Source organism: Hyperoodon ampullatus (genome assembly GCF_949752795.1).
Source record: "Hyperoodon ampullatus genome assembly, chromosome: 15".
Taxonomy (NCBI): Eukaryota; Metazoa; Chordata; class Mammalia; order Artiodactyla; family Ziphiidae; genus Hyperoodon; species Hyperoodon ampullatus.
The window spans coordinates 52,217,462-52,233,829 of record NC_136928.1 but is presented as its reverse complement, the minus strand read 5'-3'; the positions used below and the strand labels follow the sequence as shown (position 1 = coordinate 52,233,829).

The 16,368-nt window shown below is 55.7% G+C and overlaps 1 protein-coding gene across 2 annotated transcripts; it reads right to left on the bottom strand.

The window, feature by feature from the left end:
* Window positions 1–769: 769 nt before the first annotated feature.
* SIX2 (SIX homeobox 2) lies at window positions 770–4,089 on the bottom strand (the record flags this gene model as incomplete). Of its 2 annotated transcripts, none has more annotated exons than XM_079721499.1 (2): window positions 770–1,374; window positions 3,524–4,089. In XM_079721499.1, the coding sequence occupies 2 exons, from the start codon at window positions 4,087–4,089 to the stop codon at window positions 1,044–1,046; spliced, it is 897 nt and encodes a 298-aa protein (XP_079577625.1). In that variant the 3' UTR covers window positions 770–1,043. The 2 variants fall into 2 exon arrangements, with proteins under 2 accessions (XP_079577625.1, XP_079577626.1); XM_079721500.1 differs by having other exon boundaries at window positions 3,530–4,089.
* Window positions 4,090–16,368: the final 12,279 nt, after the last annotated feature.

The following is a 16,368-nucleotide window of genomic DNA, read 5'->3' as shown; positions in this document are numbered from 1 at the left end:
ACGGTTCACCCGGGGTGTCGAGTCCCTGTAGGGAAATCAGACACAGCTGCACTCCCGGCTCGCGGGCCTCGTGGTATATATCCATATATATATATTTATGATTTCTAATTTTATTATAAAATAAAAGCAGAAATATTTCCCGAAGAACATTCACATGAGGGCATAACAGGGAGATGGCAAGTCTGCGGCTCGGAGGCACGCTCTGCCGGGAGCTCGGTGGCCACAGTCCCAGGAGGAAGAGGAGAGCGAGTGGCGGGGCCTCACCAAAACAGAGGGGCAAGCGGCAAGGGGGCGTTCAGGTGCTTCCCTGCCGCCGCCCTTGCTCTTTCACTTAAGTTACTAGGCAGCGCTGACACCCTGCAGCCCCCCGCTGACCCCGGGGGGAGGGTCTCTGGAGAAAGCCCGGGTTCAAAGGCCCTGTCTTTTCTTCGCTCTTCCCCCTCCCACTCCCACCCCAGTAAAGTGAGGAATGGGGGGAGGGCAAAGAGACCGCCAGGCGCGAGGAGAAAGACCGACGTGTACAGCCCGCGAGGTGCAGGAGGCTGGCGGAGAGGAGAAACAGAAAAACAGAGATAGAGTAATAGAAACCCGGCGAGAGATGGCAAGCCGGAAGTACAGAGGGAAACAGAGACAGTGCAAAGGGGGAAAGCAAGAAGAAGAAAGGGAAAGGAGAAGAGAGGAGAGAAGGAAGGGGAATGAAGAGGAAGAAAGCGCAAGGAAGGCAAGGGAAGAGAGAGAAGAGAGCGGAGGAGAAGGCAGGTAGAGAGAGTACGAGAATGGTGTATAATTTATTCCCTTCCCTGGTTCAAGACCCGGTCCCAGGCCTCCAAAGGATCTCCAAAGCAACTTGTTGAAAATAAATCCCGAACAAAGACTAAACCAGAGAGCCATCCGCCCTGCCCGGGCCGGCAGTTCTGCCCGCTCAGCGCGCGGGTCTTTCAGTACCTGGTGGGGCCGCCGGCGCGGGGCGCCCTCCGGACACGGTCCTTCTCAGGTCCCGAGCGACCAGCCCAGAAGGCAAGCGCGTCGAGGCAGGCGGGGCTCTAGGAGCCCAGGTCCACGAGGTTGGCCGACATGGGGTTGAGGATGGAGTCCTGCAGGCCGTGGTGATGCTGCAGTGGGTCCGAGCCGCCTCCCCCCGGCACGGGCACGGGCACGGCGCTGGGGCCCGGAGGGTGGCCCAGGCTGTGCAGGGACGGCAGCCCGGGTGGCGGCGGCGGGCTGAGCAGCAGCGCGGGACTGGACGACGAGTGGTCTGGCGTCCCCGACGGCGTCTTCTCGTCCTCCGAGCTGCCTAGCACAGACTTGCCGCTGCCGTTCAGCGACGCAGCCAGCGGGTTGTGGCTGTTGGAGTTGGAGTTCTCGCTGTTCTCCCTGCAAGTGCAGGAGCAAAGCAGCCGGGTCAGCGGGGAAACCGAGGCTGCTTGGCGCCGCGTCGCCCGGAGCCAGAGCCGCCGCGCGCTGCCTGCGGGTGTTTTCGGTTTCTAACATGTTTCGCGGCCAAGCCTGGCCTCTGGCTCTTTCAGTCCCTCCAGACCCGATGTCTCTCTCTTATACCTTCTCCCTGTATCGTTTCTATCTCCCCACCTCTCCTGCTCTCAATCTCACGAATATCTTTCTGCTCTCCGTGTGTTCTGCCCTCCCTGCCTTCCCCCACTGAGTGGCTAACTTTTCTTTTCTAGAGCAGAGGGGCAGGGGACCAGGGTTCAGTGGAGTTGTAGGGGACAGGGACAGGGAGGAAGAGAAGGTGCCTGGGTTTTCAGATCACTCTTGACTACTCAAGCCAGGGTTTGTTGCGGAGAAGTGGGTCCAGGAGAGTCAGGGACCCTAGATTCTAGGCTGAGGGTCCACTTGAGGTTGGGGATCTCACAGGTCCTCATCTCCCTTTGCTTTTCTCTGCTTGAGGGAAAACCCTGTCTGAGGGACAGGTTCCTGGAGCTAAGGGTCTTTTCCCTCTAGTTCCAACCTGGCAGGCCTTGTTAGGGTTTTCCTTGCTTTGTGTAGGAACAAGGCCCTAAGGATGCAGGACTCCCTTTCCTGGTGGCACAGCAGAAACTTCAGCTGGGGGCCTGAAGCTGGGGTGTGGAGGGCAGCTTCTGGGAGAAGAGAGAAGGAAGAGAGAAGGGGATTGCTGATCCTGGCCTAGACTTTTCCACCATACCAGAAACTGAGGGACTCTTCAGCCCTCACCTGGGGCCCGACCTGAGAACTTAGGTCTTCAGGACTCTGGATGCATGCCATTCTGGGGGGAGGGGGACCTCAGCAGGGAGAACCCACCTCCTGCCCTGTCTCTGACCGACCGACAGCCCCTGCCCAGATTTGGAGATTTGAATTCTTGGGTAGATTCTCTCTTTACTGGCTCCCCAGGGCCTTTTCTTTCTGTTTTCCTGGAAGGGAACTTCCCACAGGGCTGGCAGCTGAATCCGTACAATTGTGGATGCTCCAACCTCATGGTCTTAGAGACCAAGGTCAGCTTGAAGCCACCCCCCCACCCCCCAGTCCCACCGCTGAGTCCACTGTTCAGCACCCGCACTCTGACCCTGGCCATTCACTCCGGGCTGCACACAACCCGTACCACAGACCCCGGGTGTCTCGTTTTGCTCTTACACTCAGGCTGATTCTGTTCCCACAGTCAGCTTCTCCCCCTCCAGATTTGGGGTTCTGAGAGGCCAAAGCCACAACGGCCTCATGGTCAACTGCAAGGCTAGTTCAGCAAGTCCTGGTTTCCCTGAGGACAAGCAACTCCCAGCCCTTCTGCTGCTCTCAGCTTACCCCAGACATACCGACCTACCTGCCAAAGAGGGTAGAGCCTGAGCAGAGAGGAGCTAAGGGCTTGGCAGGCCAGGCAAGGACCGCTGGGTCCAACGAGGCAGAAAAAGGGACATGTGTTTCTCTTCTCTCCCAGAGCTGACACTTCCTCCCCAAGCCTTTCACCTCTTGGTCCCTTCAATGCGCGATAAGACTTTCCCTATCAACCCTCCTATCCAGACAAGGAAAATTCTTCCAGGCCCCTCCACATCCAGGTCGTACCAGGGAAGTTCCAATCCCAGTACTGACCCCTAATCACACGGCCTGTAGCTGAGTGAGGCAGACGGGAAGCCCTGGGAAGTGCTGGTGAATTCTCACAGGCAGTCTAAACCCCGCACCCCGCACCCACCCCCCCATAGTCCTCGCCAAAACCCTCTGTCCTCCGACCTTCGGAGGACTAAGAGGCCTTGCTTGCTGTGCGCCCCTTGCCTGGAATCCAGGCCTACCGTCTTGCCTTTGTCCCGAAGGTCGCTGCTTCTCCACTTTTGCTCACAAGCGACCAGGGAGTTAGTTGACAACTTCCCGATTGCTCTGCCCGCTTTAGACAAATTCCGGATCTCTTGGTCGCCCGCAAGCGCCGCCTGGGTCAGACCAGGCTGCAGCAGGGCCCTTGCTGGGACGAGCGGGCCCAGTTCAAGCCTCTTCGGTGGCTGAGTGGACGCCCTGGGACCCCCTCCCTCGAGCCCGGGGTAGCTGGCGCCGAAGCTCTACTTACTCGTACCTTTCCTTGGCCTCGGCTGCCCGGTCGCGCTGCCGCCGGTTCTTGAACCAGTTGCTGACCTGCGTGGTGGTGAGGCCCGTGGCTTCCGCCAGCTCGCGCTTCTCGCGGGGTGAGGGGTAGGGGTTGTGAGCGTACCACTCGCGCAGCACGCTTCGACTCTTTTCCTTGAAGCAGTAGCTGGTCTCCTCGCCGTCCCAGATGGAGCGCGGCAGGGGAAACTTGCGGCGCACTCGGTACTTGCCCACAGCGCCCAGGGGCCGGCCGCGCAGCTTCTCCGCCTCGATGTAGTGCGCCTTGAGCCACAGCTGCTGCAGCTTGGCGTGGTTGTGCGGCGAGAACTGATGGCTCTCCAGGATCTTGTAGAGCTCGCGGAAGTTGCCGCGGTGGAAGGCCACCACCGCCTTGGCCTTGAGCACGCTTTCATTCTTGTGGAGGTGCTCGCAGGCGGGCAGCGACCACAGGAAGCGGCCCAGCCGCTCGATGTTGCCGCCCTGTTGCAGCACCTCGCACACGCACGCCACTTGCTCCTGCGTGAAGCCGAAGGTGGGTAGCATAGACATGGTGCCGGTTGCGCCCGCCCGCGCGCGCCCTCAGCGCGCCGCGCGGTCCGGCATGGGCGCCTCCCCGCCGGACCGTCCGGGCCAAGAGGCGGGCGGGGGGGCCCCCCGGCCTGGCGCTGGCTCCCGGAGAACTCCGAGTCACTGCAGGATGTCCCCGAGCCGGCCGCGGGTCCCGCGCCGCTCCGCGCCCCCGCCGCCCGCGCACTTCTCCTGAGTCCTCGTCCAAGCCCGGGGGCCGCCCGGGGCGCCGCTCCGCATGCTCCGCGCCCTCCCGCCCGCCAGCCGCTCCCTCGTTCGCTTCTCGCTAGCTCTCCCTCCCGTCTAGCTCGCTCGCTGCTTTTTTAATAATATTATTCTAAGCGGGCATGAGGCGCGGCGGCCCGCGCCCTGATTGGTCTGGTTATCTGACCCGGGGCCTGCCCGCGCCAGACAATAGTCGGAGTCAAATTATTCGCCATGGAGACGCTGTCAGTCACTGGTAACCCGAGCCCGGCGGGCCTGGCGGCTCCCCCTGGCCTGCTCCGCTGACAGATCGCCGGGCTCCGTGCAAAGCGTAGGGCAGCCCGAGACGGGAGCCGGAGGCGCTCCAAGAACCTGGGAGGCGGAGAGGGCCGGGCAGAGGCCAGCGGCGGCGGTGATTGACGGGGCGGACGCCCAAAGAGCAAGGGAGGAGCTGGACCCGGGAGGCGGGGGGGCGGAGTGGAGACGCGCAGAGAAGAAAAGGGGAGGACCGAGGTGGGGAGGGAAGAGGGGAGAAGAGAAGGCGGAGGACGTTAAGGGGGTGCCGGGAGGAAGGGGAGGGAGTGGGGTGGAGGGAGCCACGAGGGGGAAGAAACTTTGCCCAGCTTTTCGCAAGGCCGCGCCGGCTGTCCCCCGGGTCATCACGTCGCTCCCGGGGCTGCTGTTTGCCGGGTGGATTCTGCCCAGGAGCTGACCAGTGGGGCGGGAGAGTTTGGACGCGTTAGGGCGCCCCTTAAAGATTTGGCTTTTCCTGCTGACGGTGCCCCACCCCCATCCTAGGAGTTCGGGACCCGCGAGGTCCGCGAGGAAGAGGGGGAGGGAGGAAGAGAGAACTGAGGAAAATTTGGCAGTGGCTACAGGCGGACGCTTGAGAATCTACTTCTTGGAGGATCCCGCGTTTCCTCCTTCTCTTAACCGGGCCGGCTGCCCCGCGGCCGGTACCGCCCGGCTGAGCGCTCTTGGCTCTTCGCTGGGCGGGGACTCAGACTTAACCCCACGGGTCCCACGGCCCGAGAAGCTCCCGGCACTTCCGTGTGGCCTCCACGGAAGTTGACTCCGGTGGGCAGCGCCGGTGGTCTGCCCATAGGGATGCGAGGGCAGGGAATCTAGGATGGTCTTGGCCCTTCTCCTGTGGGTGGTCGGGGAGGCAAGATCCACCACCTTCTGGCCTCTCAGCTTGGACTCGGCTCTGGCCAATTCCAACATGAGAACCGGGTCGCCGAGCTCCGGAACGGGGGGCTTAAAAAGGGGATCCTATTTTTTGCTTCTTTGTCACGGCGCGTGTGTAAACACGTGGCGCTGGTTCTCTGGGAGAAGGGCAGGCGAGTAGGTGGGAGGGCTGGAGTGGAAGAGGGGGTGTTGCGGCTGTTTCTACGGTTTTGAAAAGCCCCGGGGTTAGCTCCTTCCCCGACCGGTCCTTCCCACCTCCGTTTCCCGTCTTGGCTCTGAGCTGTTGCAGGCTGGAGCCTCGCTGGCTCCCAGTGCCAGGACTCAAGCCAAAACAGAGCCCCGGCTCTCTGCCTTCAGTTTAGGACTGTGTAATATGTGTCTAGGCCACATTTCTTGGTTCCTACCCCTTTAAATTTACCCAGAAGTTTGTGCTAGGAGTACTGGAATGGGGGTCCAGAGCCCTGGGTTCAAGCTGTGACTTTGCTTGGTGTTTTTGAGCAAGTCTCCTATTTGTTCCTCTAACCCTTAGTAACATTTCCCAAAGTTTCCCCCCTGCTCTAGCATTCTAGACGTCCTGTGGGGGACTTGCAGTCATGAAAGAGTGGAACCCTGTGATTCTCCCTAAGACTTTTGCCTCTGGGGGCCTGTCCAGGTGTATGGAGACCACAGGGTTATCAAAGTATGTTCCAAGCCAGTGGCAGGGACAGCTCTCTGCAGAATTTCAGGTGGCATGCTCAGAGCTTGCATCAGTCTGCTGAGAGGAGCCCTGCTGTGTCCAGGCCACTTTATCCAGAGTCCCGTGTGCTGCCACACAGGGTTTGCCCCAGAGTCGGGCTTAGAGGACTCTGGAAGACATGAGGAAGTACTTGCCCCTGGCTGCAGTAAGGTTCAGAGCCCACCTTACTCGTCCCAAGAAAGGGCAACCTACTCTTTCCAAGACCTCTTCCTCAGCCACGTGGTTAATGACTGGCAGGCAGGTCCCACCTCTGGCCATGGCGGTCTTACATCTTGGCAAGATCAAGTCCTAACTGTTGGGGAGCACCCTGGTCTGGTGCAGGTGAATGGGACTGGGCAGTAACTTCCTGGTGTGAGACTTTGGGCCAGTTTATGGTCTCCACCTCATTCTCTCTATTAGATGAGGCCTGTGTGATCTTTCAGGTCCCTGTTGCTGGAATGAGTCTAAGAATACTCACCTTGAAAAAGTGGGTAAACTGCAACCTCAGCCACAGCTTGCACTGGGAATACGCCCCTCCCTGGACCCTTGGAGCTTCAAGATTGAACTTCCTTCAGGACTGGGTCCTGCCCATGTTCAGCTAAGGCAGATTTTCTGGAGCTTCAGACTCACTGTCCCTTCTAGTGTTGCTCTCTTTGTGGCCTCTGGGTGCTGAGCCCAAGGGTCAGACCTGCCAGGAGAACACACGTGGTACCTGCCATCTTGGATAATATAGTGTGTGCCATATGAAAAGAGTAAGCACAAAAAACCTGTAACATCATTACTCAATGCATGGGTGTGTGTCCATATGCCACCAGTTCTGCCCTTCCCCCATATCTGTAGGAAACCAGTTTTAGCAGGTCTGGGCTAGAACCTTTTGCCAGCAGAGGCAGCTGAGCGCCTGCCCTAAAAAAGGCTAGGAGCTCAGCTAGGGTCTCTTTACACTCTGCAGCCCCCTCCCTGTCTAGCCCCCTTCCTGACAGCCTTTGCCACAGGACAGAGCACTTGGCAGGCATTTGGGTCCTCCGGGATTTGACAGATGCCAGCCTGACCCTAAGGCAATCTCAGCCCCAGGTTCCAGTGCTCAGAGCAGCTGCTGGAGAGGCCTGAGGGTGCCAGAAACGGTGGGTCTACCCCACCCCAATCCAAGGAATCTATGGACTATGCAATCTATTCCTCCCCTAAGACACACTTGAAAGGCCTGCACAAATGGAAGCTCCATGGCTGGGGAGGAGAAAACTTTTGTAGACCTGTGGAAATTTGGGCTTTATTGAAATGTCTCCTTTCATCTCCAAAGTGGGCCTGGAGTCCTTTGGGATAAACTTTCTGGTAGGCAGCATCAGGGGTGGATGGGTGAGCTTTAACGAGCCCACACTGACCCAATGCCTTTGCCCCGACTCTTGGTCAGGGACAGTCTGAGGCTGGGCCCCCGCAGATGGCACCCATTGCCCATCCCAGGGGCAGCACATGGCCCACTCCCAGGACTTTTGGAGAAAGGGAGAAAACAGCGGAACCAGCCTCGCAAGGGCTCCCCTGACTTTGGTTTGGGGCTTTTCGTAAAGAAGGGGTTGCTAAGGAAAAGGAGCTGCTAGCCGGCTATTTCCAACGCCAGCAGAGAAGGGGGCGGGGGTTCGGTGCCAACCCAGAGAACCAGACCTTTTCTTTTCTTTACTCTTTGTTTTTCCAGCCTACAAAGACTGCAGAAATCCCCTGGGCAGACTCCGGCCTGGCGCCGCCCGCCTCAAGCCCTCCCCGCGGTTCTGCATCTCTGGGGTGTCCCGGCCCAGGGGTGGGGAAGCAGGGCGCACCCGCCCGGAACCCGGGGTGGGCCGACCGCGGCCGCAGAGCCCTGTTCCCCCACACTCGCCCCTACCCGGCCTCCCGCTTCGGCCTCGCTCGCGTTTCGGTGAAAGCGGGCTCCCGCCGCCGCCCCGCCGCCCCGCCTGCCCCCTGGCATTTGCGACTCCCCGCACCGCACGGTTTTCTGTGTTGGGCGACTTTTGGGGCAGGTCAGGGCGCGGGAATTCCGCTCGAAGCAATTCTCCGTTTTTGACGACGGTTCCAGTGGCGCCCGGGGATACAGGGAACTGGGCTCCGGGTGGCCGCCCTCGTGAAACGGCGCGAAACGGGGCATCGCCTGCGCCGCACGTGGCTGGCACGGTCCCGGGCCCCCAAGGGCCGGAGCAGCAGCGTCCAGCGGGGGCAGCCGCTGCCCCTCCGCCCTGCGGGCCTTTTGCCCCGGACCCATGCGGCGGCCTGGGCCGCCCTCTGGAGCAAACGGTTTGGAGGCCGCAGGCTCACAGGGGATCTGGTTCAAACGAAAAGAGCGAGAACGTAGGGCTTGGGGTCGGTCTGGAGGCCGGCAAACCCGGGAATTGGCCCGGGGCGGCGCCAGGGCCGAGCAGGACTTGAGACGGGTCTCCAGGTCCCGGGCGCTGCCCGCCTGCCTACGACGCCCGTCCCGGCTCGCGGCCTTGCGTCCCCGCCCGCGGTAACGGCTCGGTCCTGGAGCCCTTCGTACCCGCGCCGCGCTCCCTCCGGGGTTGGCAGGGGACGCCGGGCCCCTTTGCCTGGGAAGGGGTGGGGGACTGGCGGCCGCGGGCGCGGGCTTGGGGGGATCGGGCATCCGGGTGAGGGGTCCAGGTTCTCGGCTTTGGGGTCAGGAAGCGGCCGAAGTCCGCTGCCGGGTTTTTTCCGCGGAGGCACGGAGGACCTGGGCACTGCGGCCCTGCCTTCGGCCGGGTCTGCCCGCGAGCGCCCCCACGCGGCAGGTCCCAGAGTCCGGGTCGGTGGGTCGATGCTCGGTTTCCCCGCAGGCCTCTAACGGAGCAGGGAGAGGGCGCCGGGAGGGCCCGCAGGTTCCTCCCTGCTCACCACCCCCAGCACTAACCGGCCGGATGCACAGGCAGAGAGGACACGAGAAGTGGGGTGCGTCCGGACAGCGCGCTCCCTCGGAAACAGATACACACCCGTTCCGAGGCGCACTAGGTTGCCCGGGTCTGATCCCATGATCCTTGGGGAACAGTCGCCGGCTTTTCACCCTCGCGTGTCCCCCCGCCTGGAGACTCCGGATCTGCCTGGCACACAGTGGAAATGTTCGAATGAATGCTTGAATGACCAGTGGGATCTGACTGACAGCAACAACTGGGAAGTACCAGGCCAATAAGACAATGGCCCTCTTCCTCCTCTTCCCTTCTGTGCTTCACTTCCAGTCCCCTTCCTGCCCTCCTTTCTTTGCAGGGGAAGACTCAGAGCTGTGACGGCTTTCTCCAACCAGAAGTACTGGGTGCTGGAGTCTCTGTAGGGCTATGGAGAAGCTACAGACCGAACGCGCTGCTCTTAGAAATTACACATCTAACTGCCTGTAGCATTACCAGGTCCCCCTGGGCTGCAGGAAAGAAAGTTTTCCAAGTAGAGTTATTCTAGTTTTTGTGGGGCTGCTGTCTTTAGTTGCATTTCCTTAGTTACTTTACAAAAATCCTCTGTAGGTAACGTGTAGATCAGGTTTCCTGTAAGAAGTGACTTTTTTTTTTTCTTTCCATTACCTGTGAGAAATTCTATCCGAGAGTAGGGATTCCTGCCTTGGCACTCCTCTCTCACTGCTGTATCTATTTTTATTACCATTAATTACAGTGCATCAGTCCCACTCATCAGCGACACCCCTCCCCCTGGCCGGTGACTGCTCTTGGCTCTCCTGACTTGGGTAGCACCTGGGCCAGAGGGCACTCTCACCCCGCCATTGAAGGCAGCCACACAGGGGTTTCCACCAAGTTCTGCATTTGAAAAGGGAACCTGGAAAAAGCCAAGATTGTTTTTAACTTGGAAATCCAATACTTTATTTTGTTGTCTCTGTGAATTAAGGCTAAAATCCAGGGGCTGTTTCTTATAGAAGAATGTGTGCTAATTAACTTATGCACGTTGCTGTGAGAATGCTTTAATAAAGTAGGTAGAAACAAGATACAGCCCTGCTGGGGAAGGCACGTAGCTCAGGGAAACCTGTGCCCGAGGCTGCTGCAGAGGATCCAGGTCAATGTCAGCCTCTAATAGATGTCCTCTGGTAGCACCGTGGCATTCTGTTTTGTGACGACAGGTGGGGTTGGCCCTCTGGCAATTACCATCTCTGCTCCAACCATTCTAATACAGTTGCACTGTTAGTAAACGCTCACATATGGGGCAGATAGGCTGGGCGGGGCCGAGGACGTGGGCTTTGGCAGCAGACAAGCCTGGGTCCTTGGTCCAGACCCACCACTTAAGTAAGCCACTCAACCTTGGAGCCTTATTTTGCTCATGTGTAAAACGAAGATAATAACCCAGTGTTGGCAGACAACAAGCGTTCAACGTTTGCTTATTGAGTACAGTTGCATTGGGGATTGGAGATAAATGTTTGTGAAACATCTGGCTGACAAGAGGTGCTCAATAATTGAGGTTGTTGTTGTCATCGGGATGTGATGGGATGGTGTGTTTACACAATTGCATATGATTAGTGTGATTTCAGAAAGCACCTGACTTAAGTGTCAAAAGGCAGATTTAGGGCTTCCCTGGTGGCGCAGTGGTTGAGGGTCTGCCTGCCGATGCAGGGGACACGGGTTCGTGCCCCGGTCCGGGAAGATCCCACATGCCGCAGAGCGGCTGGGCCCGTGAGCCATGGCCACTGAGCCTGCACGTCCGGAGCCTGTGCTCCGCAACGGGAGAGGCCACAACAGTGAGAGGCCTGCGTACCACAAAAAAGAAAAAGAAAAAAAAAAAAAGGCAGATTGCCCCTCTCATTTCCCAGACCCGGGCTAGGCACTGTGGGAAGTGCTCAGCTGTGTGACTGGAGGTCCTGGAGCAGTTGGAAAGACAGAAGCTCGTACGTGTGAGACTCCCTTGGTCTCTGCAGTTCACCCTCCGCGGCAGCCTTGGAGAGGGTGTGGGCTTTGGTGTCAGGCTATCTGGGTTAAATCCTGCCTCTGCCACTCCGTAACAGGGTGACCAAGGGCAAGCTACTCAATCTTATGGAGTCAGTTTCCCAGTCTAGGGAGAATAAAAAGTAGGCGTAACAAACACCTTTGCTCTCAGGGGTTGGGGAAGTGGAAATGAGCTAAGCATGTGAAAAGACTGGGTCCCCATTTGGAGAGGAATAGGAGAACTTCAGGGGCCATAATGTTTTGTATTATCTGATGGTGTTTTCAGGATTTTGGTCTCATTAAGACAATTCTTAAAGCAAAAGACAGCTGCATATGGGCGTGACATCGCATGTTCCTTTAGGGTTGAGACCAAGGCTTCTCCCCCTGTTGTGTTTGCTCTCAGCGTTGAGGACAAAGCAGAACTCACACTGAAAGCTCCATAGGCGGGTGTGGATTGTGCGTTGTGACCTAGAGTAAACGGAGCAACTCCCCTCCCGCTCCCTAACTCCTTCTTTCTCAGCCCCCTGTGCCTTGAGATAGAGCCAGGAGTATCTGTTCAAATGTCTTCCACTCATAGAGTATCTTCTGTATACAAAGCAGTACACTAATGCAGAGTGGGTACCATAATCCTATAAAGTGGGGATTATTAGCATTTACAGAGGGGGAGATAGGTTCAGAGGTTAAGCAACTTGACCAAGGTCATACGGCTGGTAAGGAGCCTCTGAAACTTCAGCTCTTAAGGCCAAAATCCATACTATCAGCCATAAGCCAGTTACCGCCTTTAGTTCCTTTGTAATAGCAAAAGTAATGATAGGAAGAATTTACTGAAGGCCTATGTGCCAGGCACCGTGACATCTCACATAATCTCAAAACACCTCCATGAGCCAGGCATCATTAACTGCTCTGTTTTGCAGGTGGTGGCACTGAGGCTCAGAGAGGTTGAGTACAACTCCAGCAGCTATGACAGAGCTGAGTTCTTGAATCCAGGCTGTTCGGCTGCAGAATCTATGCATTGAGAGCTTTTCCACCAAACTCTCCTCCCTCACCCCCAAGCCTTTCTTCTCTCTGAGCTCAGGTTCCCCGGGCACTTCCAGCTACCAGTGGTTAGAGTTCCCTGTAGGTGTCAGGAAGATAGGGCTAGGCTCTAGGAAGAGCCAGCTCTCCCTGCCTCAGGTTTCAGCCTCTAGGCCCTGGGGTTCGTGGCCTTTGCTCTCTGTCAGCCCCTGCAGGGCAGGAGTCCACTGTGACCAGGGCAAGCTGTACAGCGGTAGCCTCAACCTCAAGTTGATAAAGTCTGATATGTACTCATGGCTCCCATTATGTCTGGGCTGAGCTTGTGGGACTCAGAAAATTAAAGTGTCTGAGGCAAGGCACTTTGATGTGCAAGCTCAGAAATTCACTCAGACCAACAGAAAAAATTCACTCAGACCAAAAGAATGAATTTCTTATAAGGATTCAGGGCTAGCACATGGATTCAAGGGCAGGGGACACCACTGTCCTTAGCAGGGGTGGAACCAGAAACTGGAAAATAGTTAGATATCAAGGCAGGCACTTTTTCTCCCTCTGGGTGGCGGAACAGTCTCCTTTCTCGGAGAATCTTTGTTCTCTCTCCGAAGAGCAGCTCTCTCTGTTTCTTCTCCTTTTAATACTTCCCTAGCCTTTAGTGTGTCCCCCGCTCCGGGTACTCAGGAGGCACTCCAAAATCTCTGCCCCTGTTCCAAATTCTTGAGAGAGAGAGAATCTTATAGGCTCATCTTGGGTCGGGTGGTTCCCGCTCCAATCAGTGATGCTGTGGGTGGGTGGGCGGGACTATATGGCGCCCCGCCCAATCCGCAGGAACTGTGAGCCCGGCCATGGGAGAATGAAGTGATTGGGCGGCTACCGGTTTCTAGTCAGCTATGGAATGCCCAAGTCTAGGGCCTGGTACCCAGAGGCGTTAAACGAATTAGTTCCTTTGCTTTCCCTTTCTCCCCACTCCCCCAATGTGGTGCCTTTGCCAGTCCATCCATCGCAAATCAGCCAGAGCTACCAAATTAGAGCCCAGATATGATGGTCCCACTCTGTGTTTAAATTCCTCTAATGGCACCTATTAACCTCATGATGAAATTTAGACTTCTTAGCGTGGCTTATGAGGCCCTTTATCATCGGACTTTGCACATATATCTAGCTTATTTCTCCACGCTGCCCACTTCTTTCTCAAGACTTTAGCCATCCAGAGTGATTAACGTGCACTCTTCCACTCCTGTGGTAGAAGCCCATCACCACCCACTTATGCCTCCCTGACCCTGGGCTTGGCTGTGTGACAGGCTTGGACCAATGAAATGTGAGTGGGTGAGCAGATGCTTCTATAGACATTGCAAGGTGCCACCAGGGCTCTTTCATCTTTTGCCCTCGTACTCCAGAGAGGTGCTGCTCCGGCCCGTGTCACAGGATGAAAACGAAGACAGAGCAGAGCCCATCCTGAAGCAGGGTCACGGGTGGCCTGCAGCCTACCACTTCTGGTAAATTTCCAATACTCTTACAAGTTTATTTGGCCAGAATTAACGCTGCCTAGGAAGAGCTTGCAGAATGGACCTAGGGCTGCAGGTACAAATAAATCTTCCCGAGGCACCCCCCACCCTCCATTCCCACCATCCCCCTTCTTTTTAAAAGTCTAGTCTATCCTGTACAGCATCCAAAAGACCCTTCACCCTGTCCCACCAGATGGATGGATAGTGAGGCCTTTATAAATCAATGGTGGATCCCCCACTAGAGCTGGCATGATCTGGGTTCTTGAAGGTGCTCTTTTGAACTTCTTGCTACACAGGACTCACTATTTCAAATTCCATAAGCTGAGTTTGTTCATCTATGTTGGCCAAAGTCAGCATCTAGCCTCTGGGTGTGTTTGAAAACTCAGAGGTCATGGGGTGTTGTCCATCACACACGCACACACACACAGGCACACATGCTCATATCCATGGAGGTGCCTAGGGACAGGAAATCACATACTGTTGAACACATATTCCCAGCCATACTGGGCACAGTCCTCCAGCATTGACCCTAGAAGTTCAGATCCTTCTGTGGGTGGGTCTGTGATGGGCTATGAACCCAGCATGTAGTCCTCTCCACCCATGGCTGTGAAACTGAAGCCTCCTCCTCCCCTATGCTTTCAGCAACTGATTAATACTTACAGGGGCTATTGGAGCTCTTGATTCTCAGTAGATTGTGCTACCAGCTGACACATTTCCTCCTCAAAGAACATACACTCTAATTTTCTACACAGAACATACAAGCAAAAATATGTAATTTCAAACAATAAGTTAATGGTAAGAATAAACAAAAACAGCCTAATGCAGATGCAAGGTGAAGTAGGAGTGGGTGAGTGTTCCTTGTAGTCAACCGAGGCTGTAAGAAAAAGGGGAGGGCTGGAGCCAGGGCTAGGACTGGGGCAGACCCAGGAAAAAGGCACCGGACGTGAGATAAGCATAGTTAGAGAGCAGATTCAGCCTGTGAAGTCCATGAACATTTTATAAAATGAGATTTCTTCATGGGAAAGGCTTAAACCCACAAAGTTTATTCAGCAATACATTTTGTAACCTCAGCAGGACTTTAATTTAGGGTCCTTGTTTAAAGGGTATATGGAGGAATTCACACACACACACACACACACACACACAGAATCAAGCAGGAATGTGCATGCACACATATAAATAAATGTATATATAGGCAAATACCTGTCCCTGTACATACACATATGGACACACACAAGCACACATATACTTATATTCATAGGAAATGATGAATACACATTTATGCTCACATGAGGAAATAATTCTTGAAATCATGGACACCATTTCATTCTCAATGTGCTTTACACCTCTGGGTCACCCCCAAACCAGCCGTCTGTGAGAGATGACTCGTGATTCGGGGTTTTGGGGGAAGGAGACTTAGGTGGTAAGAGGGGTAGGAGTTGAAACTAGGAAATGTAATTACATTCAGTTTACTGAGCTTCTCCCCTTCTGAATAGCAAGCATTCTTAACCGGAAAAGTTTGTACATTCAATGCATTATAAACTTTGTGGCTACTTAGCCCGTGGCCAGGGATGGGACCGTTCTTAAGGAATCCGTAGTTTCTGCTAGCGTGTTTTCTGATGCTTTCCTGACCTACCTTAGCTACACCTGGGAAGGGCTCCTAGGGTTTACGTTCATCGCCCATATCCCTCTAGCTCTCCAAAGTGAGAGAGTGAGATTTCTGGGAAAAGTCAAAATATGTAGAAATAAACAGAATCCATCAATGCACAATGGCATCATTGGGTGACAGCCATGGATGGCAAATGCAGTCTTGTTGCAGAGAGGGGGGTGGCGCTCACAATGTAGTCTGAGAACCATGTAAAATGGGATGAAGCTAATCTGAAGAGCAGTGGCTCTCAACTTTGAGGGTCAGAAACCCCACTGGAACTGTGAGAAAAGTCCTCTCTCCAGGGAAATGCTCATAGGCACATACCCACCAAAGGTGGCATTCTCTTGCAGGAAGTCAGAGCCCTGAGCTCATGCCTGGATCTGTGGTGTGTGCAGGGGAAGGGCTGCTGGGGCACAGCCAACCGCTGGAGGCCTGGCGCTTCCTTGGAGTTTCTAGCACCCCTTTGTGGTCAAGGACAAAGGTTTTGTCTCCCTTCACAGCCGCTAGCCTGACAAGCAAAAGAGTGGAAGAATCTTTGCACTCACCCACCCCATCCCACAGAACATGAGAAGGGGGTCTCCCTTCTCATCAAGGGCAGGTACCATTTTTTGCCTTTAGTGAATATGGGCAGTTTCTTCAGACACCAATCCCCCTCCGCCGCCAACGCCCGCCCCAGCGGTTCAAAATTAACTGGATCGAATCATTTCTCCCTTGCAGGCTTTGTCCATCCGTGGTCATGGACATAGTCCAACACCCAACATGGTGCCTTGTCCCAGAGGAAGCTCAAAAAAAGGTTTCTGTTAATTTATCAATAATAGCTATCTTTTATTGAGTGCTACTATGTGCAGACACTAAGCAAGGGGCTTTAGAAGCAGGATTTCATTGAATCCCCTGACACCTCTATGAGGTGGGTACTATTAATAGGCCCATCTTACAGAGAAAGTGTGTACTCCTGATGCACGGAAGGTTAAATGAATGAAGTGGGGGAGGAGGGAGTTGAACCGAGGTCTGCTTGCAGAGTCTGGGCGTGTAACCACTATCCTATGTTGCTACTCTGAGCAACATACCTGTTCAGTTAATGTTGATACACTGACCGCGATTCGGCAGGAGACA